This window comes from Zonotrichia albicollis, chromosome 5 (genome assembly GCF_047830755.1).
Source record: "Zonotrichia albicollis isolate bZonAlb1 chromosome 5, bZonAlb1.hap1, whole genome shotgun sequence".
Lineage (NCBI taxonomy): Eukaryota > Metazoa > Chordata > Aves > Passeriformes > Passerellidae > Zonotrichia > Zonotrichia albicollis.
Genome location: NC_133823.1, coordinates 73,908,224 through 73,933,813, shown reverse-complemented (window position 1 = coordinate 73,933,813; position 25,590 = coordinate 73,908,224). Strand labels below are relative to the sequence as shown.

The window sequence follows — 25,590 nt, the reverse complement described above, 5'->3', positions numbered from 1 at the left end:
GAAGGATAAACAAGGTGTGAACATTTTAGCTACAAGCAAATAGGCAAATCTGAACAAGGTACCGATGGCCAGCCACTGAAGTTATTTTGAAGCAATTTTTTAAACAATAAAATACTGCTACCACAAAAATAAAGCAAAAAGCTAACTACTGGCTAAGAAAGAAGGAAAAATTAACTTTTGACAGCAACAACATTCCAACCACACAGGCTTTTTTCCCGATGTCATACCTTATAACTACCTCTCTTGGGAATTCTCATCATGTATCCCAAAAGGAATAAATACCTTAGAGCGTCCTAAAGCAAAAAGTAGCACACATGAGCTCCTCACACTCCCGGCAGTGCACTGAGCTCCTCACACTCCAGCGCAGCGTGCACTGAGTCTGCAACAAATTCTGCTCAGTGAGGGTCTGCAAACAAAGGTTCAACTGATGAATTGAACTGATTTTATAGGGATGTTTTCTAAGCACAGAAGCACAAAAAAGAACAAGCAGAAACAACTCTTTAAAAAAATCTGCAAGTTTTATTTAGCATATATGCGACTGATTTCCACCCTGTGGCTTCTCACTTTGATTGGTCTGTAGGTTCAGGAAGATGACAATGCACACTCTGCCTTCCCTGAGCCCCCACGGCAGCTGAGCGCTGCTCCGTGTGCTCAGATCGTCAGGAGCTGGATTACACGTACCCGGATGGACTGTGTGAGATGCAAAGCTGTGTTTCGTGTCAGGTACAAACAGGCGACGTGTGTATTTGTGATTGCGATATGTGTGGACACCAGCAATGGGATAGTTGCGAATTCTAATAATAACTGAGGAAAATAAAGCATGGAAAAAGGCATTTGAACCTATCTTTTGTTTGCAATTAACCCTGGTTGATTTAGGAGCATTGGAATTAAGATGTTAAAGATGTTGCATTTTGCTTGCATTTAATCCATAAAAAGCTCTGCAATAATAACCTTTTGAAGTATAATTTTAGAATATTACTTGTATCCTTGAAACTATAGCTTTGGAATATATAGAAAGGAAATATGCTTATCTCACGCCTTATTGAAGCAGAGAAAAACAGCTTGAGAAAGGAAGATGAACATCACCTCAAGGGTTTATGGTTTTGACCAAAGGGAAGCTGGACATCACTGTTATGAGATTTATAGTCTCTGCAATTAAAAGGTGGACAGACATCTGGGGAGCTGGACCCCACCAGATGGGATTGGTCTTTCTTCTTTCGGAAACTGGACCATCACCATCTGGGGATGCTCCTTTGAGATACATCCTGAGAAATTAAAATCACAATAGTGTATAGAATTGTGATGTAATAATTTGGAATAAAAATTGCTGATGAGTAAAAGATTGGAAATAGAAACTGCTGAAAAAAGCTGATGAGTACTTCTATAAATATTTGTAACCATCAATTATCGGTGTGCAGTTGGAGGGAAAACTTCCCCCACTGTACCCAGCGCTGTATTACTCATACTTTACCATATTAAATAATAAATTGATTGCTGCTTGAATATTGGCCTAGTCAAGCTTCTTATTCATAACAGAAGGAACAAACCAGGTGTGAAGACTGGAGAAGAAAAATGAGCCCACATCACTTCCTTGGGAAGAGAAGATCCAGCAACTTCCAGAGGTGAGGAGAAACAGATAAAAAGGTTTGAGAAGCTGAAGTAGTGGCAGAGGTACCAGGGAGAAGAAATAAGAGGTGAGAGAAATGGTGGCTATGAATTGCAGGGCAGGCAGAGGACACCAGTGACCCAAACAGTTTGGCACCTCCTGGCCATTAGGCAGCTGACCCCAAAAGTCCATCTCTGCTCAAAGGGCATGCACGGCCTCGCCCACCCAGTACAGGTGCAGGAACAGCATGAGGAAATGGGAGGTGAATGTCATCAACAACCTAAATACTGTCGTGCATTTCCAGCAGGTTTTGCAGCCTGTACTGAGCATCTCAGTCCTGGCTGCACTGTTCCCAGGCACCAACAGCATTAGATCAGAGGGAGCTGATTTAATCAGTTGTTAAAATAATCAAATAATTTCAATTTGAAGTCAAGTCATTTGAATGATAAGGACCATTTAAATCTTGCTGCTCAGAAGGCAGAAGATTGGGCTGAAGCCAGAGCTTTGAGGAGCAGCCAGACAGGGAGAGGTAGAGCCAGGGAATGACAACATGGCACCCACCTCAGTTTGGGAAGAATCATTTGCCCAGGAGGAGCCCAGCTCCACAGCAACATCCCTGGAAACTCTGCATCATAAATAGCAGGGAGTTCATTCATACAGCAAAAGATTTCCTGGCCTTATTTACCCTTCCACATTTGCTGCAGCTCTTCATTTCAAAAGCCATGTGAGTACCCTGTGCTGGAAGGCTTGTCCTTCCCCTGCTCCTGGCTCTGCACCAAGATGTTCTCTGTTCTGCTGCTGACCAATGCACCTCCTGGCTCCCTACCACTGAAGGCAAAGAAATCTATTTACAAGACACAAACAGCTTTGTGTAAATCACACCCATGGGCTGCCAATTGTGTGCTCTCCCAGCCCAGCAGTGCCTCCTTCCCCCAGCACAGAGTGCTGCACTAGCGCAGCTCCAGGCGCGTGTTGCTATTACGTCATGTTACCAGGGACTGGAAAGCACCAGACTATGCTCTGTGTCTTAAAAATGCAGATGTGTGATGATTATCTCATGATAGCCATCATAGATCCTGTGGTAATGCTATTTCTAATATATTAGCCTTCAGGAGTTCTTAGGCTGGGATGAGCCCATGCTCCGAGCTGGAGCAAACTGTGTGCTCAGGTCTACTGTGTGAAACAATCACTGTGGTCCTAGCGCTGCCTCCTCCCTGAAAAGATGGAGCTGTTACATTCTCCTCAGTCCACATGGTGGAACCAGATAATTTCTAGTTGGGAGGATGTACAGCAATGCTCAAATCACTAATATCACTAAATATAGTTGCATGAAATCAAAGAAGAATACCCTTACTTTCAATTACACTCCCCTTTTTTACCACCTGATTACATGATAACACGTTGTTATAGTTCTTTCCCTATATTTCTCCTTTCTATATGTGGACCATCTCAGGGCTGCAGCAGGAGTGGAAGCACCCGGGCAAATGACTCATCTCCCTCAGGCCAGACGTGGATTTTGACCCAGCAAACCAGAGCAACACTGACAAAAAGGTGGAGTTTTGTGTTATTCAGCGAACAAAACATCACAGCAAATGACTGCCTGGAGTTTGGTGTGTTTCCTAGAAGATTTGCAAAGGAAATATGAAGGAAATGTCCTTAGTGTTTATCACAAAAGGTCAAGTGTACAAACACCTGCAGCTGCAGACATCACAAGGATGCTGTGTTTACAGCAGGCACTGCCCCATTCTGCTTCTGGGAGTCTCTAGCCCCAAAGAGAGCTTGTTCAGGCTGGGGGAGATTTCAAGAGACAGCAGGAGGCTCCCTTTTTCTCTATGCTCCCCTTTTCTTTATGCTTCTTAAAAATCCCTCCCGTCTTCCCACTGTGATAAATAGGTATGATTCGTGCTGATAAAAATTGAAACAGTAATCAATATTGATACAGTAATTAATATTTGAGAATAATAAAACAGTTAATAGTTAAAAGTTGTAATGCCAAAGAAGAGAGGGAAAGGAGGGGCTCCACCCACCCCCCCTTCCCAGCAGATGTTCTCTATGACAGGAAAGAAGCTGAAGATACAGTTGCTAAAAATGACCAAGAACCTGGTTGGGTCCAAGAAAATGCTAATTATAAGGGACTTATTGCTTTGATATGCAGACGCAGTGATACGTTAGTCTTGGCTTACATTGTACTGGCTTGGTGCGCCACCACTCGGTTTGGTGAATTAAAGGACAATGAAGAAGACTCCAGGGCCTTCATCAGTGACGACCCCCAAAGACTTGTGCGACCACCAAACCGAGTGGTGGCACATGCGTGGTAAAGGTGGTAACGAAGGCGGAGACAGAAAAGTGACGAACCGAAAATAGGAGGAGATGGCATTGACACATGGCATATAAGGGGTGACTTTCACTCGGCAAGCTTGTTTGTGAAGTGGAAAGGGTCAAGAACCCTGCCCTCCGTACCCCGTGGTTGTTTTTGCTTATGCGCTATTATTTGAACCAAATTATCCCTGATTTATATATATATATATATTTAACTATTTAATTAAAATTGTTGCTACCTTAAATATTGTTTGGTTTTTTTATGATGGAATAATTGGGCAAACATAACATTTCCTTTCAGACTTAAAACACAAGTGCCTTCTCCAACACCAGAAGGATGTGGATTGATTTCACAGGTTACTTCTGCTTCTCAGCTTTGTTCCTTCCTTTCACTCTCAGATCTCTGCTTTCCCCTTTCTCTGCCTGATTTTTCACATTTTTACCTCATGCCTATCCAGACAAAGAAGCTGATTCTGTGTTTTGAATGAAGATAAACTCAAATCCAACTGGCAATGTGAGTGGAGGTTCCCTGTGTAGCCCTAGGAATTTTTCTCTGGAAGCGCCTTTTGAATGTTAGTTGATGACTGCAATCCCTTTGATACCATGCAGAGCCTCAACATGTTTTCCCTCCTGTTATTTCCTCTTTCAGATGTCAGACTGACATTTTCCAGAGCTGAGGAGATGGATAAGTTACAGTCAGCCCCAGCTGATTGTAGGTAAGTATAGGAAAGCCATATTTTTGTTTTGTTTGTTCCTGATTTTTTTAAATATAATAAACTTCCAGGGGAATTGCTATCCCAAGAGGGAATTGTTCATTCCTGGAGGAGTCCTGGGCTGATCCAGGAGAGCTGTGTCTTTTAACACTTGTGTTTTGTTCCATCCTACTGCAGATTGAGGTGAATGGCTTCAGGACTCCTGGGGAGAGGAAGAAGCTGGGCCCACTGGTGCCTGAAGGATGCCCATTATTTGAAATTCCTGATGCTCCTCCACTTACATAAAGCCCTGCCTGGAAGGAAAAGGGAAGTTCTTCGGTGATAAGGCCAGGAACTAAGGTAAAAGGAGCTTTTCTTTTTCAGCCTTTTCATGCTTCCTGTATGGCCATCAGCAAGTCACACACTGGGTCTCTGTGAAAGGTAGGAGGGCCCACGTTATTTCATAAAATTTCTCTTTAGAGACAAACTGGGGATCTGCTTCCTCTCGACTTCCAGGGTAGAACTAAGCAGCAGGTAGATTTAAACTAAGCCTAGTGTTTAGCACTCCTGCCAAAAAGGCAGTAACAAGTGTGTAAAAAATGAGCTGAATTTCCTGGTTTTGATCAGATCAGGCACTCTGAACACTCAGGACAGATTCTGCTTCATTTTTGAAAGGGAAAAGCGTAGTAAATGCCTATTAACTAAGGAAAATGTTGGCATGTATGTCGATCAGCTTAAACTGTGTCAATTTCTGGTTTCAGCACACAGGGGCAGTGTTGCACTGACGAACTTAATTTCAGAAAGAAACTTGTACTGTTTGAAGGAATCTAGGAAAACACAGGGCAGTTGCCAGCTGCCTTGACTGATGATAAATACAGGGTTTGATTGGGACCTCTGCAAAGTGAAATCAGTGGTAACTTTTCCTGCTGTAGCAGTGCTCGATGAGGGAAAGTGTTCTGGCTGGACCGTTCCTAATTTATTTTCCCTTACATGGCAACTGTGCAAAACTTCAATGATATTGTTCTGTGTGGAAAGCCCTTTTCTGAGCCCGGGTTCTTTTGGTTGTATCCCATCAAAGAGTATGTCAGCTCTGTCCTGAGAGGAGCTCCTGTGTGGAATAAGAGCCTGCTGAGGAGGTAGCACAGTATTTGGCAGCTCTTCTGAGGTGATTGATCAAACCTCTTTCCTTAGCTGGTTGTGAGTCTCTGATACATGGAAGCACCTGCTTGTGACCTTTTTACAGCTGGATTAACGGCATGAAAAATAGCAAATTTGAGGGCGGTAAGAGGAGAAAATTCTGTGCTTGCAATCGTGACAAATCTGATGGAGTTTTGGCAAAAATTATGTTGGATTCAGCACTTGAAACAAACCACAGTGCTGGAGGAGAAGTAAAATTCTCTCTCAGAAGTATGTTGACAACTTTAAATGATCAGATGCAGCAGACCCCGTGAGAAATAGAGCTCTCACTGGAAATCTGGTGTCCACAGACAGCTGTGATGACAAACGTTTCCTATGGGAAATGGATGCAATCCAGAGAAGTGCCTCGGGCTGTTCACAGGCTCTGTGTCCTTACACAGCCTTACCCAGTCCTGCTGGCTGAGGAGAGCAGGAGGCACGGCCTCAGGAGAACTCCCAGAGGCTTTTCCTGTCCCTGGAAGGGCTGTGCAGAGCATGGGCATGAATTGCTCTTTGTGGTGCCTTGGAGCGAGGGTTTTCACACTGAAACATTAGGAGTGTAAAGCCTCAGAAATCTGATTTGAGTCAGGCTAAAGAGTGAGTTCTGGATAACAGCAACCTGTGAGCCTGACCAGGTTGTGAGGCTAATGAAAACTCAGCCCCTGGGAGGGAAGCTGAGGGAGCAAAGCTCAGGATAAGCAAGGATTGAGGAATCATCTACCATGAAAAATAAAGCGAGGGGCCTCTTTCCTGCATTTGTCCCCAGGGCTGTCAGGAATGAGACCTGGGACGTGTGGGGCAAATAGAAGGCTCTGGGAACCTGCAACATCTTAATGGCTGGAATGGGAATGGGGTGGCACGGACAAATGCAAGGAATCCTGGGTTTAGAGTCCCAGCTCCAAAGCTTTTCCCCCACTGTTCCTTAAGGTTTTGTTAACACAAGGCCCTGAGAGCTTGCAAAACCAGAAAGAGAAATAATGCACATTCCATGCAGGGTGAGATCAAAAGCTGGGGGTGCCTTAGAGGCAGACACTACTGTGTGTTTCCTCAGCTCTGCCAACAGGAAAGGCAGTGGGCTCTGGTCTCCTCTCTCTATTGTCCATTTGAGATCCAGTTAAAAGTCAGGAAAGGATTTGCACACCTTCTGTGACACGTGCTGTGATGTATGTTAAGGGATGAGCCAAGTCCTGAAGTCTACGTGCACATATGGAAGAGCAGATCCACGCACAGCCACATGTTCTACAATAGGTAACTGCCTACACGAATAAAAGTATCCAGAGTTTTGGTGTTGCTTCTTATTCCATTTATTGGAAAAGCGTTGGCATTTTCTGGCAATGTAAATGGGGAAAAGAAATATGTCCTGGGAAGCTGGTAGGCTCCACGCAGAGGAAAAGCACTTTATGAGAGCAGAATTATTAGCAGTGCTCCACTGAGCTGATTTGGAACAGGTCCATTGTGTTTTCAGCAACTGGCAGTTTGGATTGTTACAATTCCTTGGCAAGGACAATAGAAAGATGGTGGTTTCCGGGGGCATAATAAAAGGGTGAGCCCCAGCTTTGCACACTGCATTTTATAATTGCGTGCTTGATGTGCACAATTGGGCAGCACTGCCTTACTTGCCTTAATCCATCTCTCTCTCTCTCCCTCCCTCTCTCCCCCCTCACTTCCTCACCCTCCTTCAGAGCAGCAGTAGCTGCTGCAGCTCTGGCCGCTCATCGGGGAGAGCACCGAAAATGAAAAGAGCTCAGCTATCGCCTTAACGTTTTTCCCAGAGGATTCATTTCACCTGCTTCCCCAGCTTTCCCAATGGTTTCTTTTTCAGTCTTTAATCCAATAAGTATGGAGTTATTTCACATTTTAAACCCCTCTAAAGGGTTTTAGGAATGGACTTGCTCTCTCCCTCCTCCTCCCCTCGCCTCTTTTTTTTTTTTTTTTTTTTTTTTTTTGACAAGTCAGAAAATTGTGAAGTAAGCGAGCAGAGTAACTGAGAGCTGAGAGGGAGAAGACACTTCCATTCTTTTAGTGCAGTGGGCTGAGGCAAAAAGGCCATTGTAATGGTAAATCGCATGCAGAAAGGAAGAAAAGACTGATAATCAATCACAAATGAAGCATTCGTTTGGATTTTGGCAATTTACTGGCCGGGGGCTTTTAAATCCATAAACTTTTTCTTTTTTTTTTCTTTATTTTTTTTTTCTTTCTTTCTTTCTTTTTTTGCCCCCATCTTTAAAAGCAGTTTTGATCTGCCTAAGGCAGGAAGAGAAATCTTTCCCGAGCTCTCATGCTCAGAGCAGCTGGGAATGGGGAGAGCTCAGTGCTGAAACTAAAATCCCGGTGGAGAAGCGGCGCAGTGAAATGTGGATGGGGCTGTTTTTAACCCATCACCTTGGACTCCGGCTCTGAAGCAGAACTTTCCACCTCAGGCTCTTCTTGTTCCTCCTGTTCAGGGATGACTTGCGGTGGGCTTCTGGGGACTTTGATTTCCGAGCTGGTCCTTCTGTGACTGCCTGAGTGGGTTTTGTGTTTGCCTGAGTATGTGATTAGGACAGATGAGGATGCTAGACAACATTAACAGCAGCATCTCCCCTTCAGAGTGCAGCATCACCCACAAGGGAAGATACATCTACCTGGAGGCACTGCTGCACGGAGGTGCTCCATGGGGATTCACGCTGAAGGGCGGGCTGGAGCACGGAGAGCCATTAATCATCTCCAAGGTAATTGCTCTCATTTTCTACGCCATGCAAGCAAGGTGGGAGTGGTGCCCGAGTCAGAGGGCAAGAGTTGTGGAAGTAACACCGAAATGTTATAGCTGACCTTGTATTTGGTTGGGGTTTGAGTGCTGAGCACCTGTTTGAGTCAGCAGCTTTGCTCAGGAGCTGCGTGTTTGAGAAACACAGGAGAGCTCTTGGCATTGTTGAACTATCCAAGTGCAGGTTTTGTGGCTGTATTTATTTCACTGCCATCAATGGGAGGGAGCAGGGGACTCTGGTGAAGTGATCTTGTGTCGTGAAGCCGTGCCATATCTGAGCACGGTCAGTAATCCATCCATCCCCGCCACTCCTGAGGTAAACACCGTGCGTGCTTCCAGCCACACGGAGGAATGTGGGCTAATTAGGAGTGTGTGTGTGAAACCGTGCAGTAAACTCTTGCACCTCGTTGGTAAGTGGTTTGCTCACCCTGCTTAGTAAATATCTGTTAAGTATGGTACACCTTCAAGAGGTTTGCTACTTAATGATTGGGTATTCTCAACAGGCAACTAGAGGCATAGCTCTCAAGGATGTTTTGAGGGGGGAAAATGGGAGAAGGAATTCCTTGTTCTCATCAGAACTGATGCTGAAGACCATGGATTTTCAAAAGCATCACCCTAAATCTTTGAATATCTAAAATATGTTTGACCTATGACCCTAAAACTGTTCTGAAAATAGGATATAGGTAATTCTGAAATTTCACCTCTAGTGGCTCCTAACCATATGTGTCCTGTGTCATCAATCTTGTGCATTCTGTGTTTATAGTGTGTATGTTAAACTCCCAGTGCACAAACTGACTTTTGTCCAAACCTACTCCCTCCTGCAAACTGGGATGTATGTGGGGAATTCAATGGATCACAACCAGCAGCAGATACAAGAAAATGCTGATGCTCAGAATCAATGTTGTTCAAATCCTTTGCATTTTCAAATTCCGTTGCAATTCCCTGTGCAAACACATTCACGTGAAGACTGTCAGTCACTGACGTAAATTAGTTATGATTACTACATTTACATGTTGAAAATAAAAAAGGGGGGGTCCTATTAAAGTCTTTTCAGCGTAAAGGGATTTTAGAAATGTCACGCAATCATCCTTCTTGCATCTTTCATCTTCTTGGAGGCAGTTTGGCATAGCCACAGACACAAAAGCCAGCCTCACTGAAATGGTGGTTTTAATTTTTCTTTTATAAACACTTGGGACTAACACAGGCTGTTCACTGTTCCTGGCAGTGTTCTGCAGTTGTGAGGAAAGACTTTTTTTCCTCTGACATTCCTCTGTGATGTAAAAATTGCACTCCCCCCTTTTTTCCTTTTTATTTTTTTTTTAATTGGGGGCAGGGAGACAGAGAGGATGGGAGATGGCTCTGGCTGCTGAACATTAATTAATCTATGGGATTTGGTTTCCACAACAACCAAGCCCCTTAATGTCAAACATGCCCGGAGTGTGCACAGTGCCACTGGGAGCTGTATGATTTGTGCCTGCCTTTCCTGAAACAACACTGCAAAAATGTGCTGGGTTTTATTTTTGGTGGGGTTTTCCCTTTTTTCTCCTCGTAGTCCCTGCTTGGTTTGTGCTATCAGTGTCAGCATTTCAGTGTTTTGCTCATGCATGGGTGATGCAGAGCTGGAGAATGGCTGCATGTGAAAGCTCTGCTTTCTGGAATGCAGGCAGCTCCTGTTTCCTGGTTTCCAGTTTCAACTGAGAAATTCCTCTGGTGCTTCAATTCACTATGTGCTCCTCAGAATTAATTGCATATTACTCATTTAGTTAATTCAGCGTTCCTTGCCTGAGTGTACTGTGAAGTAATGAGGAACTGTGGGGAAATGATGAATTATGTTACAGATTTAATTCTCTACAAGAGTGCTTGGAGAATCATAAAAAGTTTTAGGTTGAAAAGGACCATTAAGGATGCAGGCACTGGGAATGATCCAACAACAGTTCCAGATAATACTACAAATGCTTTTTTGCAGCAAATCACTTTACACTGTGGAAAAAAAAATAAGAATCATGCATCAGTTTCTAATAACAAAGTAATTCTTAAGATTCTTAAATGTTTCCCTGAGAGAAGCCTCAGAATAAAGCTTTGTGGAATCCTCCCAGCATGTTTTTATTGTACCAGCAGGAAAGAAGGGGAAGGATGGCAAAAGGTAGGCAGTTGCATGTTCCTTTTCTGCTGCACCTCAAGGAAATGCCCAAAACTCAGCAGCTAAAGGAGCACCAAAATGTCCCTGGGCAGCAGTGGGACAGTGCCCAAAAAGAGGCAAATTAACACCATGTATTTTCCTTTTTATATTAATTGTGTGGTACAGAACATGCAGTCAATGACATGTGGTCAAATAGTCCTTTGGCAAGAAGGTTCTCACGTTTTTAATTGCTTTCCTTTTAAAAAAAAGGAGGACACTTGCTTGTTTTGGTTTTAGTGTTTACACCCATTGGTGCTTAAAAAGTAACTCAGTGTCCTCAATGTGTCACTAAGGCTTCAAAATGAGTAGAAGTCAGATTCCCTGAAGTGACCTCCACTCCTCTGTTTCTAGACCTTGGGTCCTACAGCTGAATTTCTGATTTTTTGTTATACCTATTTAGTAATTTAGAACCCTGTAATTTTGGCCCAATTTGAGGATATTTGTTTGCAATGGAAATTTCATTAAACAAGTGGTTTTTTCATCTGGAAATAGAACTTCAATGACAAATGCCACAGTGATACCAAGTGTTTAATAAGAATCCAATATTCTGTGGCCTCAAAATCATGATAATACCCAGAAGTAAACCCAGATTTCTATTTCCAAATTACTTTTTTGGCTCACCCTTAGCTGCAAAAATGCAAAAATGAAAGCCCTGACTGTTATAGGCAGTAAAGGCAAACTGGTAAGAGAAGGTAAGGTTTCATTCCCTCTCAATTTTCTCTAAGAATTTTTAACCTTAGGTAATTAATGTTAATCAGTCTGAACCATTTTGGAGCCAGGAGAGGTATTTCTGTGGCGTGTTTCTCCTGCTACACAAACCTTTGGAACAGCTCTGGCTGTTGTAGGCCTCTGAAACGCCCTTTTATTTTGAGCTCCGTGTTGACAATGCTAACAAAGGAGTTGTTTCTCTTGCCTAGGAATTAAAGCATCCAAAGCCTTCTCCCTGGGATGGTGGCTGTGTGGGAACACTTTTCACATGCTGTGCTGGAGTTCATGGGTTCCCTTCACTCAAAAGGACAGGTCGTTTGCAGGGACCTCATGCCAAAAGCATGACACAAACTCTGAGGTTTACCTCTCAGCAGGGATGTAGGAAGCAATAAAAGTTTAATAATAATGGGAATAGTTTGGGACAGAGCCTGAGAAATAATCTGGAATTCTTGTTAGGTGTTTAAACCTTGTCTGGAGCCTGATCCAAACTCTGATGGTTTGTGCTCTCAGTGCTTGCAGGGGCTGGACCCAGCTGCCTTCACAAGGCTCCCTTGCCTGTGCTGCTTCTCTGGTATTTTTGGTTGAGGGAGCTCAAAGAGCACTTAGTGATGTGCAGTGGGAATTGTTCCACCATTCTTGACAAAAAAAACCTCAAAAGGCCATTCTGTACCCAGCTGGTCCACAGACACTTAGCCCTGTCTGATCCAAACATTGGGAATCAGTGTTCTCCCAGCAGCAGGAGCTCGGAGCTTTCCCCTCTTGAATGCCCAGAGTCCCTTAAACAAAATAAAATTATCTTATGCACTGACAGGCAAAGTTCCTTTGCACTGTTCCCTGCATCCCTTGGTGTGACAAGTGGCAGTTTAGGAACATTTACCCTTTTCGTAGGGCTGCAGGCACCAAACCCATGGCCCATGCTCATGTTAGGGAGGCTTCTCTGAGGCTGGCAGAGTCATGAGAGACTTGTTGGCTTGGGCATTAGGACATGAAACTGAGCCAGAGGCACAGTGACATCTTCTGTGATTTGAAATTTATTGTAATTTTTCTTTGGACATTTCCACCCCTGTTGCTGTCAATATGGACTTTGTTTTTCTCCTTGCTGCTGAAGAATAGCTCAGGCCCGTGTTGTTAATTTTTGACAAAACCACCCCTTCTCACCCTTTATCTTCCAATTTTCTGCAAGTGGGCTGGTGATGGCGAGGGGTCCACGGTGCAAAATCCTCTGCTGGCACATCTGTCTCCTGCTGCAGGCAGTGCACAGGGCAGATGTCTGATCCCAGAAACCAAGGAGATGTGGATGCTGCAGACTGGCAGCTGCCACAGTAACTGTGTGAGGAAGCAGCAGGCAGTTCCTCACCCCTCTTCCTGGCTTCCCAGGGCTCACATCAGGGCCTCTCCAAAGACTGCTGATGGCAGCACAAGGGACAGGATCCCTACCTTTTCTTAAAGCGAGGGAGTTGCTGCATGAAAAGGCTTCTATTGTCAGCCCCCCCCATCAGGCTGCCGAGCATTCTCCAGCACAAAAAGACTTCTGTTCACTTCCACAGCACTGCATTAGCAGCCACAGGCAAGCCCAGAGCCTGACGTGCGCAGGGCCTGTGGGCACTGCTGCCGCCCCAGCAGGGTCAGGGCAGCTTTCAGACTGCTGAGGGGCCCTGCCAGCTGTGCTGTGGTGCATCCCAGGGAGCCTGGCTGCAGGGAATACGGTGCTTCTCCCAGGCTATGAATCCCCAGGGGCGCAGACAACTATGTTGTGAATGTGCCTGTGGAAGGAAAAGATGATGAAAAGGATTTCTCCGTGCTGAGAAGGGGTGGGGATGGCAGCTGCCAGATGTTGGGGTCCAGCTGACCAGTCATACTTTAGTTTCCTCCTCAGCAGAGGTCAGCCCAAGCTGTGAGGTTTTGGCCTAAATCCACTAAATCCTCTGAAAGATCAGGTCTCCACCCCTCATGGCTGCCACAGGAGTTACTGAGTGTCATGTCCTCCAAAGTCACAGAAAGGTATAAGGGAAGAAATGTTTTCCTCTCAGGACAGAGAGGAATCCTGTGTGATTAAACATAACACATAATCCTTAAGGTCCAGAAATGAAGCCTTTGTGAATCCTGCCCTGGCTTTAGCTTGCGTGAAAGATTAGACAGAAAAATGCCACATATCCTTGCCCGTAGCAGATACAGCCAGAGTTGAGGTTTAAAAGCTGATCCTAAAATGAGACCTAGGGAATGCACTCTTTAACTCGGTGTTTGTACACAATAGATGTTTGCTTGTGAAAGGGTCCACTACTTTCAGCCTTTACCACAGCTCATGGGAGCCCAAGGCATAGGATGAAAACCCATCATTGATAATAGAGCTGGAGCTGAGCTAATCTCATCTCAAATTTCATCATTGTTTCCCTTCGGGAACTTTTGAGGAAGCTCAAAATTGGGAAGCATGAATCCAGCATAGGTTTATTGCACAGGAAGTATTCAGCCAACGACAGGATCCCAGGGAGCAGCTGGAGCTGTGTCAGGAGGTGTTTGGCTGAATATTAAAAAAAGGTTCTTCACCCAGAGGGTGGTCAGGCACTGAACAGGCTCCCCAGGGCCTGCCAGAGCACAAGGAGTGCTTGGACAATGCTCCCAGGCACAAGGTGGTCTTGTGCAGAGCCAGCAGTTGGACTTGATGATCCTTATGGGTCCCTTCCAACTCAGGATATTCTCTGAACCAGTCAGAATTGGGAGGGAAGTGGAAATGAGGTGAGCTGTAATTTGCTTTCCAACAAACTCTGGTAGTCAGAGGAACAAGTGCAGAGGCCTTTGAAGATAGACTGCTAAGGCAGAAAATTTCTGTGACTCGTTTGTGTACTTCCAAAGCCTGGAGTGAATCCCCATCCAGGGGCAGCAGAGAGCATCCAAGGCAGTGCCAGGAAACTCCGAAAGATGTTGGTAACCATCAGTACCAACTGAGTACACCCAAGAGGTGGAAAAAAACTTTCCAAATGTTGTTTGTTTTAAGCAAGAGAAAGTTTGTGTCCACTCATTCACACAGCTGAACCAGAAATAGAGTTCCCATCTTTCCATTTTTAGCCAACCACTGCCTAAATCATAAAAAAAACCCCAACAAATAAATGATTCCAGGTTTCTTGGTCAACTGAAATTAGGAAAAGAACAACAGGAGGAGAACAAGAGCAGCTTATGCAGGACACAGCTTGTTAACATCCTAACTGGTATTCAAGCATAATATTAATTTTTCACACTTGCATTAAAAAATCCCACCAAAAAAAAAATCGAACCCCAGTGAAGAATGATTCCTGCTGATAAGAAAATCACTGTGCTTAAATTCATTAATAGAATAGGCTGTGGGATACATTTCAAAGCACGGGGTGAGAAATAAGCTCCCAAATCCCATTAAGAAATAACAGGATTTATGTGCATTCCTCCCATATATTAACTTTCCCCTCTGGAAACGTCTTGTGCTGAGCTGGTGCCATTTTTCAGGCAGGTGCAGTGTTTTGCAGTTCCCACAGACTCGCCAGATAATCTGGCAGCCTGAAAGCCATTGCCCATTCTGCCCACGAATGGGGATTTTGCGAGGCCCGGCCGCATGAGGAGCTTGGCTGGGTCGCACATTCTGCAGCGCTGCCGTCAGCAGCTCCGGCCTGTGCAGCCCGGCCAGCGCAGATCCAGCACATCCCGGGGCTTACAGCCGCTCTGGGGAGCGGGCATTTGCTGAACGTGACGTGCAGGGTGCCATTTGTGAGCTGAAGTCTTCAGGGGATTGGTTTGTAGGATCAGCAGGGTCTGAAAATTCCCCAATACCTGTAGAGAACTGCTGGCCCCCTGAGAAGGGGTGTTCACTGTAGCTCTATTACCTTGTTTTTCTGTTGAGTTTGTAGGCAGTGTTTATTTTCTCTATCATGGTAGTGGCAGCAGGATAAAGGTAAAAGCTAAAGAAATGTGCTTCCAGGTGGTTGGAAGTTATGATACAGTCACGAGATGTAACTATAAAACCCCAAATGTGGGGATGGGTGAAGAGTGAAGCAAGAGTCTGCAAATGCAGCAGCAAGTTTACTCCCTCATACAAGAATGATGATGAGGTTGCTTCAGATTTATGCATCATTTAATACTGGATTTTAAGATGTTTACAATGGCACATAATTGCTGGAATAATCGTGCCCTCGAAAACTTGCAGTAGTGCCAGATCCATTATTGCTTTCTTTTAAAATTTTTCTGTAAAAATACGTGTTCTTTAAAGGAACGACGCATTTAGAAAAGTGGATTGGTCCCCAGTGTCAGACCTCATGTTTTCATACACTGATTGATGACCACTCTTGCCAGTGGACTGAGATAGACCCACATTTCTCAAATACAGTCTCATAGAAACTGGGAAATGAGCTGAAGGAATCCAGACCAAAGATCTGGCTGTTTTCCATGGGCAAATACATGGCAAGACACATTTCAAGAGAGAGGTTTGAAATGGAGAGAGAAATGTGAAACATTTGGGCAGCGAGGGGTGAGGTCATGGGGGGAGTCTTCATTTTCTCAATGGTCCCTCTCCCCTCCCTCCTGCCCTGCTCCATTTGGTGTTTGCTTAAAAGCAGTTGCCAGTGTTTGTTGAATAGTGTCAGCACCGAAGGGATGCAGCCACTGACCTGACTAAAAGGCAATAGCAAAAGGTTAGCAGAATTAGTCTTGTACTGCAGACTTGTATTAATAGTTGCATTGTGGGGTTGTTGGCACCAGCTCTGCAATTAAATAAGTTGTTGGCACTCTTCCCTAGGTTAAATTACTATGGCTGTTCCCCCTGCTTGCAAGTCAATGAATACAACACTTTTGGGGAGGCAAGTTCAAACATTTTTGTTCTTTGGGGATTCTGCACATTTGTGGTCTCAAGCTAAGAGGTTTCTGCTGGCTTTCCAAGCAGACCTCTGTTGTTGTTCTGTCTCTGCAAATAGCCTGTGCAAACTAATGCTGGAATAACCAAGCAGGGAAGGAGGTGGCTGAGGGAGACACCACAAAAGACTGATGGAGAAACAAATGCCCTTAGAAGAGGTCCTTGCTTTCTCTCCTGCCCAGATCCACAGATGTTTCTTAGCACTGGGCTATTGTTGGAGAGGATTAGTTTTCCATCACAGCTTCATCAAGGGCAACTTAGCCTTTTTGCTAGGCCAAAAACACAGCCACAGACAGGGGAGGGGAGGGACTGCCTGCTTCTCCTTGCCCATAAGTGCAGAGCAGCCCCTTTGCCAGCCCAAGGCCCTGTTCCCTCCTGCTTTAGTCAGTGGCAGTCGGGCTTGGCCAGGGGTCCCCACACTCCTCTGTGCCATTCTGCAGGAACCACTCTCAGCAATACACCTCCACAGCTGGAAAAACTTTGGATTTTCAATTTATTAACAGTTCCTTCTACTTTGGGAACAGAAGTTCTTGTGCTTCTTTCTGAGCTGCCTCTAACGTAGCAACACATTGACCTGCCAGCAGCACCTGTGTCCTCACCTGCTCACTAAGGGGTACATCCAAAAATCGCTCTATCCTCCATGTAGTCCAGTCCCTGTAAACTCCAGGCACAAGAACTGCAGGTGCTTCAGTCTTTCTTTTTCTGTAGACAGCGCGGAAAGGCAGCAAGACCATGGGGAGACTGTGCTCTGTACAGTCTGAGCTGAGAAACCTGTAGAGAGAACATCCAAGATTTCTAAGAAACTGGTGCTGTGCAAAAAAATGTCTGGGCACAACTTTCATCTGTGCTTTCCTTAAGACTGGCTGTTATTTAACCAAGTGTTGGACATTAATCATGGACTGTAGTTCGAGGTTTCCCTGCCCAGCAGGGACATGGGCTTTTTCTGGTTCATATCACTTTGATGGAGACTGATGGAGAGTGAACTGTGGGCACACCAAGAGAAGCTGCAGGTTTGGAGGAAGGAGTAAGCAGAAACAACAGTAAGTACGCTTGGGTGACTCAGTGTTTCTATGACTTGTTGTCTATCTCATCAGCTGCTGAAAGAAAAGGTTCCTGTGCTGCTTGGAGCTGAAGAGAACCAGGGCGAGCATCTATTGTTCTGTAGGGTTTATTCTTCTCAGGTTGGGATCTTGTCAGCTCTCATTAGCTTAACAGGATGGACTGTGTCCCCCCTTGGATGGGGGAGTTGGCAAGGCAAAGAGAAATGACACAAAGTGGCTCAGTCTGTGGTCCTGCTCCCGCTGAGTCAGTGCTGAATCACTGACCCCTCGGGGTTTCTGGGGAGAGGGTGTGATAGCCCTGCTCTGGGAGACCTCCTGCCTCTGGTGATGAGATATTATAGAAGCTCAGGGTGGCATATTGTACTAGGGGAAAAATGTGATGCCACAAGCTAAATTCTGGTCGGGATAAATCACATGGCAACAACAGCATTATCATCTTGATTTTTCCTGAGTCACATTAAGCCCTCTTTGTAATTCACAGGGGGGTTGTAGTCTGCCCCTGTACTTTTGGTGACTAGTTGTGGACCAAGCACAATCCTCAGTCAAATGTCTTTGCTTAGTTGCTGACTCTTCAGTACTCCAGAGTGAGTCTGCTTCTCTTTAGGGTAATTTGAAAATGGGGGCAGTATCCTGCCATTTCCAGCAAGGCATTATCTTCCATCGTGCCTGTGGCTGTGGCATTCCCCAGTGACTGGAAGGGAGATTATCAATCCAGTGGCAAGTGGAGCTGAGTTGGCCCCCTGCATCCCTGTGAGATGTCACTGACCAGCTTCACAGCAATACCTAGAAATCTGCAAGGTGAGATTATTGTGCCACAGGAGGGCTTTAAAGTACTTCCTATCAAGGGAACTCAAGGCAATTACCTCTCTATGTGCTAAAAGTTGGGAATGTGGGAGCTGGGTAAGGAAGCCAAAGTTAGAGGGACACCTTTCTGCAAGGCGAGATGAGAGACTGGGCCTTTCCAAGCTCTGTAGCTATCCCTGCAAATTCCCAAGCCGAGACAAAAAGAAAGGGAAAGAAAAAACCAAGATGGATAAAAGGAAAGTGTGGCTGTCTCATAGCTGCTCAACAGGCAACCCTGAGATCCCTCTGGCAAGAGCAACTGAAGCTGAATTTGTCATTGTTTGGCTTGTGTCACCCAGCTGGTCGGGTCAGAGAGCTTCTCTGACCTGAGTCCACGAGTGATGGACGGGTCTGTAGCAGGCATTATCACAACATAATCACATGGAGAGAAAGGAAAACCCTGTGTGCCTTTCTTAACTTCTTCTCTCCCCGTTCTCCAAATCTTTAGGATAATACATCTTTTCTTATTTTACTCTGAATCCGTTAATGCTTCTGTTGTGTAATAAGGTTTTCACAGCAAAATATGGCCTGGAGAGTAGTAAATGGAATTCTTCCAAGGATCCCCAAAGATCTGCAAAGATTCTGTTGCACTGCTAAAGGAAGCATTAATCATGGCCAGAAATATTTCCTGCTGGGTTGCAGTATGCTTTCTGATTTCCTCTCTCCCTCAGGCACAAGTGGAAATTCCATCTGATAAGAAGGTGCGGGTTTTGGGGTTTTTTTGCTGGTTTAAGTTAGCTAAATTGGTTTTGGAATGGAACAGGGGGTCTGTAACTTCTTAGTGGTATTACTGCTCTTGCCAAAACTAACAGCGGCCAGGAAGAAAAATGCTGGAAACCCAAAGATCCTGGTCAGGAGGAGAACAGAGGAAGAATTTTCTTGGCCTGGTGGCTTATGAAATTCCTTTTCTCTTTCTGAATATCTGGATATATGTGTGTTGCTGGCTTGGGGGCAGCATAGGAGATTTGGATTTGTGCATTTGGATCAGGCAGTGTCAGGAGTTTGGTTGTTCACTTGGATTTACAGTTTTTATTTACTCACAGCATATTGACCATGGCATGAATACTAATTTTTAATACATGCAAAGCTTAAAGAACATAGAACTATGTAATATTCTTGGTTTGGTGGTCTGTATAAAGAGAATGGTTCTTGTGGACCCTGAAACAAAATCATGGCAAGATGTGAAGGATAGAAAAAAATGAGGGACCAGTGCTGAACTGACAAGTTTTGTTTGACCCTGTATAATAAATGCAGGGGAACTTTGAGATGAAAATGATCACCACAAGCAAACCTGAAGTATTCTACTTTAAAAACGTCAAAGCTAAAAGTTTCAACCCTTAAAAGCTATTCCTGCTTTCATGCCTGTTGGGGAGCAACACCCCTTGCTGCATTTAACCTGCATGTGGAAGCAGCCTTGTTCTTGCCACTGGAATCACTGTAGTTAAATGAGGGTACCCCACTCTTGTCTTTTAAACTAAAACTCTGCTTGAATGTGGAGTAATTTAGCTCTCATCCCACCTATGAATGACACTCCTTATTATCTTTGGGGCTTATTTTGGCCTTTTGTCTTCTAGTGAAATGGAGCTGAACCTTGCCAGAATCCCCCTTTTAAGACCTTTTCTTAATAGTACAAGGGATATCTTAAGCTCCTAGGAAAACTTAGGTAGTGAGGCAGAATTTTCATAAAGGAATGGATGTGATAATATCACTGGATATTATTCCTGTGCGTGTAATATTTCTAATGGAGAAAGATATTTTCCCTTATTATTATTGATAACTGGAGCTGAGTGAAAAATGGATTTTCAGGTCACTGGATGTTAAAAAAATATTTGCACTTGTTTCAGATGGTTTGTTTCAATAACATTTTTAGTTTTGACAATTCCCAGAGACAGCTTCAGCTACCAAAATCAAATCAAATAATGACACTCTAATTTAAATTGAAAAATTGTACCTTTTTGTGTTCAAAATAGTAACCTTCAGGCTGTTTGATTTTTAATTAATATCTTATAGGAGTCAGTGTGTGTTGGGAAGTGTTTTCACTATTAACATGACACCAGTTGGATTTAATCACCCAAGTCACATAGGCATTAGAAAAGTTGTTGGGCAGTCGTTAAAGCAAAGTAGATAAGAACTGGATTTGCAGGAGCACTCGGTGTCTAGAGAAGTTTCCCTGGTTCTTGTTTGAATACCCACAAAAAATCTGGCTTTGTCACTCAAGTTCCCTGTTGGCAACTGCTCTTATTTATTCACCCAGGGCCCTCACCCGAGATGCCTTTCCACCTTTCGGGAGGGGATATTGTGGCCCTTTGCCCATGAATGCTCCAGTGCAGAGAGGCAGGGAGAGTCATCCTGTAATGACCACCATGCCCAGGCGTGTCAGGGGCACTGGAGTTCCCTCTGCCTAAGCTAAAAAGCTCGGCTCTAAGCAGAAGCTTGCATGGAACTGGGTAAGGCCAGGAAGGAGGCACTGCGTGCTCAGCATCTGTGCTTAACCTCCCCACACAGCCCAGGCTGCCCAAACCTTGTTATTTCAACTATTCCAAATCACTTGTGAGATTTGTCTCTAAGTCCAGGGACAGCACTAATCCAGGCAAAGAGGTTTTGGTAGTGTAAGGCCTTGGCAGTAGAGGAGCTTGTGAGGGTGAGGCAGCTTTTCTTAAAGCTGGTGTATGCACACCAATCTGGTACTTGTGTGCAGTGTGAGCCACTGGCTTTGTGCATCCTGCAAGTGTCTAAGGCTGGGCTGGACAGGGCTTAGAGCAACCTGGGATAGTGAAAGGCGTACCTGCCCATGGCAGGAGGGTGAAACTGCATGGTCTTTATGGTCCTTTCCAACCCAAACCCTAGGTGATTGTAAAATGGATATACCCCATAGGCTCCATTTGCATGGGAGCCATAGGTTTGGGTTACAGTGTCCCAGGAATCCAAACGTGCCTGTAGCTTGCTGCTCCTTGCTGGGCTTTGCTGGCCTGGTGGAGCATGCTGTGGAGGTGGCAGCTACAGTGAGCCAGGCATCCAAACGTGCCTGTAGCTTGCTGCTCCTTGTGGGGCTTTGCTGGCCTGGTGGAGCGTGCTGTGGAGGTGGCAGCTACAGTGTCCCAGGCATCCAAACGTGCCTGTAGCTTGCCATTCCTTGCTGGGCTTTGCTGGCCTGGTGGAGCGTGCTGTGAAGGTGGCAGCTACAGTGTCCCAGGCATCCAAACGTGCCTGTAGCTTGCTGCTCCTTGTGGGGCTTTGCTGGCCTGGTGGAGCATGCTGTGGAGGTGGCAGCTACAGTGTGCTGGTGAACCCTCCAGCAGCAATGTCAGCTGGAAGGTCAGAGACTTGGTGTTCGTGCCCACCCTTGCTGTCAGCTCAGCGTTGGCCGGGCTGTAATTCCCGGCCCGTGAGGCCTCGGCCCCGGGAGCGGCCCAGGAGCCGCGGTGGTGGCTGTGTCCCGCCCGGGCCAGGCCCGGGTTAGCTGAGGACAGCTCTGCTGCCCGCGGCCCACGGGAACGGGCGGGCGGCGTTGGAGCGAGCCCGGGATGGGTGCGTGTGTGCGCTAATGAGGCCCAGGGGTGCTGCCAGCCGGGCCTCTGCGAGGGCACTGCGCGCATGAGTGCACCAAGAATGCGCCGGCTATTCAGCGGTAATAAGTTTTTATAAGCACACGTTTCTGACCATGTCAAATTTTGTACTCATTCAGCTGCTAAAATCCATGGAATTTGACACTGGGGAAACAATCACATTTGAGAGGAGCTTGTACAAAGGGGAACTCACATTGCTTCCCAGCTAGAGCCTGAGCAGTTGATTGGCTTTTCTAACACAATATCACACATTTATTCCTTAAGCAAGATTAAAAGTTTAGAAGAAGAAAGATTAGTCAGCAAGATTAGAAAAGAAAACATTCTTAGAGAGTTGTATTTTCCGTAAAGAATCATCTGCTCTCCACAACTGCAAAAAAGTAAAAGGACATTTTTTTTCTTTCACAGTTTTGAATAGCAGAGGTCTACAAACACACAAATGGGGCCTAGTCCATTCTCAGCTCACAAGTCACGTTATTTTCTCTAATATTACCTATGTGGGTAAAGTAAAACAAGCTCAAGGGAATGATTAAAGTGAACAAACAAGAAAGACTCATATTCCTGGAGGTCTTGGTGTTCCAATAGCTAGACAACAGCAGCAGATGCTGATGTGCCCAAGGGGTTTCCACACTGACATGAGGGGAATGCAATATCTTCTCCATTATAAAAAAATACACAATTTAAATAATGGAAAATCACTGGTGAGAGAGACCCAGTAAGCATCAAGGAGTGACAGCCACCACCACTGCACTAGCAACAAGGTTTCATCCTTGTTAAAGACAAGGAAGGTTCTTAGGTTGGCTCTTTGCCTTCCTGGATGAAGTGTTGAAGTACAGGAGATGAAGTCTTATTTCCCACACTGCTGGTGTGATATCAGTTTACCACAATAACTGCTCTCTGGAAAAATAAACATTAGCTCAGCAGAAGGCAAACTGCAAAACACAAAGAGATGGAATATTAAGGAAATGGTGAGCAGTCACTTGAGCTTGCAGAGGAGCACTTAACTTTCTCACCCCAGGGGCTTGAGCAAGGTGAGAGGAGTTCCTGGGACTCATTAACCACAGATCCATTGTTCATTGGAAGCGTTTGCTGTGGGGTGATCGATACTTCAGAACCTGCGTGGGAACCGACCGGAGATTAGGAGCAAATAATAAAAGTGAAACCAGCTTACAGGCCTGATCCTTCTGCGCTGTGCCTTTGGGCAGGTTCATTCCTGGGCAGTGAGGAAAGCAGAGTGCTTCAAGAGAAGGGGCCCTGCAGCAGGACCAGGGAGCTGCTGCTTACAATCCAGCCCTGCCTTGGGCCCTCACTTGTGCCCTCTGTTACCTAACTTCTGTTTTGGGGCCGTTTGAGGTCTTCCTGCTGGCACACAGTAGGTGCAAGACAAGAGCAGACACATAACACAGTCTTAGGTGTAGGTGATGGGAATAAGATGGACACAAAGGGCTTTTTGGGGTGTTGCACAGCAGGGGCTTTGAAGAAATACTCTTGAGTGCCTCTGTGAGGAGCGTGATGAACCATCAGAGTGGTAATCTGCTCTTGGAATTTCCTGTGGTAAACCTGGAAAGAATGAGTGAGGTGTCAGCAGTGTTTCCTCTGCTGTGCCCTGATGTAACTGGGGCAGAGTTTGGTTCTGGCTATTTAAGTGTCATGGATGAGCATTATTATCTGCCTGGAGAAATGGAGACATGACAGCAAAGTCATCCAAGGACACCCTTGGGAGCTGGCCAATATCCCAAATCTGTGCTATGGCATCCAAGAACAACACTTTTTATCTGGGCTGCTTCTCTCCAAGAAGCAGGGGAAATAATCTCTCCTGCCCTGATACTCCTTTGCTTCACACCTCTCCTGCTTTTCCCAGGCCACAACGGGACTTGGAATTAGCTACTGATGGGAGAAAGAGAAGTGAGTGCTTTGTGTGAGCTACAGACAGTGTGGCCAGGCCTTAGGAAATAAATTATGCCCTTTTTCTTTTGAGTTCTGGAGAAAAACTTGTATGATGCTGAAGAGCCACGGGACCTCTTTCTCATATCCTGGTTCAATATTGCCTTCCCCCTCATTCCCAAGAAAGCTCCCTGATTCATAAAAATCACCAGATATAACGCATGGAGCAATGATTTCCAGAGGCCAGTGCTTTAGCTGGTGTAAATAAACACATTTGTCATACTGGAACAGCACCAGGATCTCAGCTGAGAAATTGCCCTGTGTTTTTCTTTCACTGGAGTGAATAATGTGTCCCTAAGGAACAAAACAAATTACTTAGGCATATTGCTCTGTCACAAGGAAAAGACCCAGGAATTCAGGTAGGCAGGGTTAGGCATAAAGCTCAGGCACAGTGTTCAGCATCTTAGAACAGAATTTCATGTGCTGCTTCAGCAGGACATTCAGCTGCTGAGCTGACATTTTGAAGAGAAGGAGACAAGGAAAAAAATGCAGAAAAACTTTAAAAAATGCATCAGGTTATTCAGTCCTTGTGCTGCCCAAATAGCAAGCCACACAGGTTTTGTTCAGAGTATACTCCTCAGGAAAGCAAAAAGAACACTTCTCATCATCCTCCCAAAAGAGAAAGGAGAAATATCTGTTGGCAGACATTTGCTTCAAGATCAGCCACTTCCATCTTTGCTTGTGAGATTGGAAGGGATCTCAGAAGAGTCTGATTAGGCGGCAGGGTGGATCCTTGCAGAGCTGGAAAAAAGGTTTCAAAACTGAAAGTTTCTAAACTCCACCATGGATGTATTTCCACAGTAGGAAAATCTGCGTAATGAAGGGTATTAGACAAAAATATTTTGGGGAGCTTTGACTCTATATATTTCATGGCTTTCATTCCCTGCACACAATGAACCATCTGCATTTAGTGAAGTCTGTGCCCAGCTTCTAAACCTTCTGCTGACCTAATGGAGCTAGACCATGCCAGACCACTAGATATTAAAACTTGGTCTGTGTTTTTGGACTGATAAGGGAAATGTTGTGTTAACTGCTTGAATGCATTTTCCTATCACATTGCGTCATCTATGTGCATTTATTCATTCATTGTCAATCAAATAGTCAAATTCTGGTTTAAAAAGTAGTATTTTAAAATCTGCAAAGAACTGTATTGACATGTCATGCTTTGGTACTTAACTCCAAACAGATTTCACCTGTGCGCATTTGGGGACCTGGGCCTTTATTGTTTTCTTCCTGAATTAAATAAGCTTTTATGGGACAAGTAGACACCTAAACATATTGCTAGCATTTCAGCAAAAGCCCTTGTCTGAAACAGTACTTTTTAAACCAAAGGACAGGGCTGCAATTTTGCCAGTGTTGTACTTTTTTTTATTGGGCTAGGGAGAAGCTATATTTGGAGTTGCACTAAACCTGCAGGTTCTCTGGCTGTGTTTCAGTCTGCCTTCCAGTCAAACTGGCATTTGTCTCCCAGTTCCAGAAATGTTACTGTGATGATGATGTGTGAAATGGAAACAAGACAATTAGCGTTTCAGACACGCCAAGCTGGCACTGGAACCAACTTACGTGAACTGTGAGGGAACAAATCTGACGTGGAGCCCATTCAGGGTAAACAGCAGTCTCAAAAGAGCAGCACGCCTTTATTTTCTGATCACGGTGGGTTAACAACTGCTTGTTAGTCCCAAGGTGTTCTCTCCTTCCCCACATCCATTCCCTGGGAGAAAGGAATGGGGTTTGCCCTTATTACTCAGATTACAAGTTTTGACCATGAAGTGATGAAGCATATGCAGGGAGCTATTACAGCTTCATTGGCAAGTGGCAGGGCAAAATTGTTCAGGGACTGTGAGCACAGGAATGGATGATAAGAGCCTTTTCATTTATTAATC

At 45.0% G+C, this 25,590-nt stretch overlaps 1 protein-coding gene across 2 annotated transcripts in view; it reads left to right on the top strand.

The window, feature by feature from the left end:
- Positions 1-7,988: 7,988 nt before the first annotated feature.
- SHROOM3 (shroom family member 3) overlaps positions 7,989-25,590 on the top strand; it is a 109,067-nt gene continuing 91,465 nt past the window's right edge. For both annotated transcript variants that reach the window (XM_074542132.1, XM_074542131.1), the window contains exon 1: positions 7,989-8,504. In XM_074542132.1, coding sequence (XP_074398233.1) covers positions 8,340-8,504 — 165 coding nt within the window. In that variant the 5' untranslated portion in view covers positions 7,989-8,339. The remainder of the gene's footprint in view (positions 8,505-25,590) is intronic.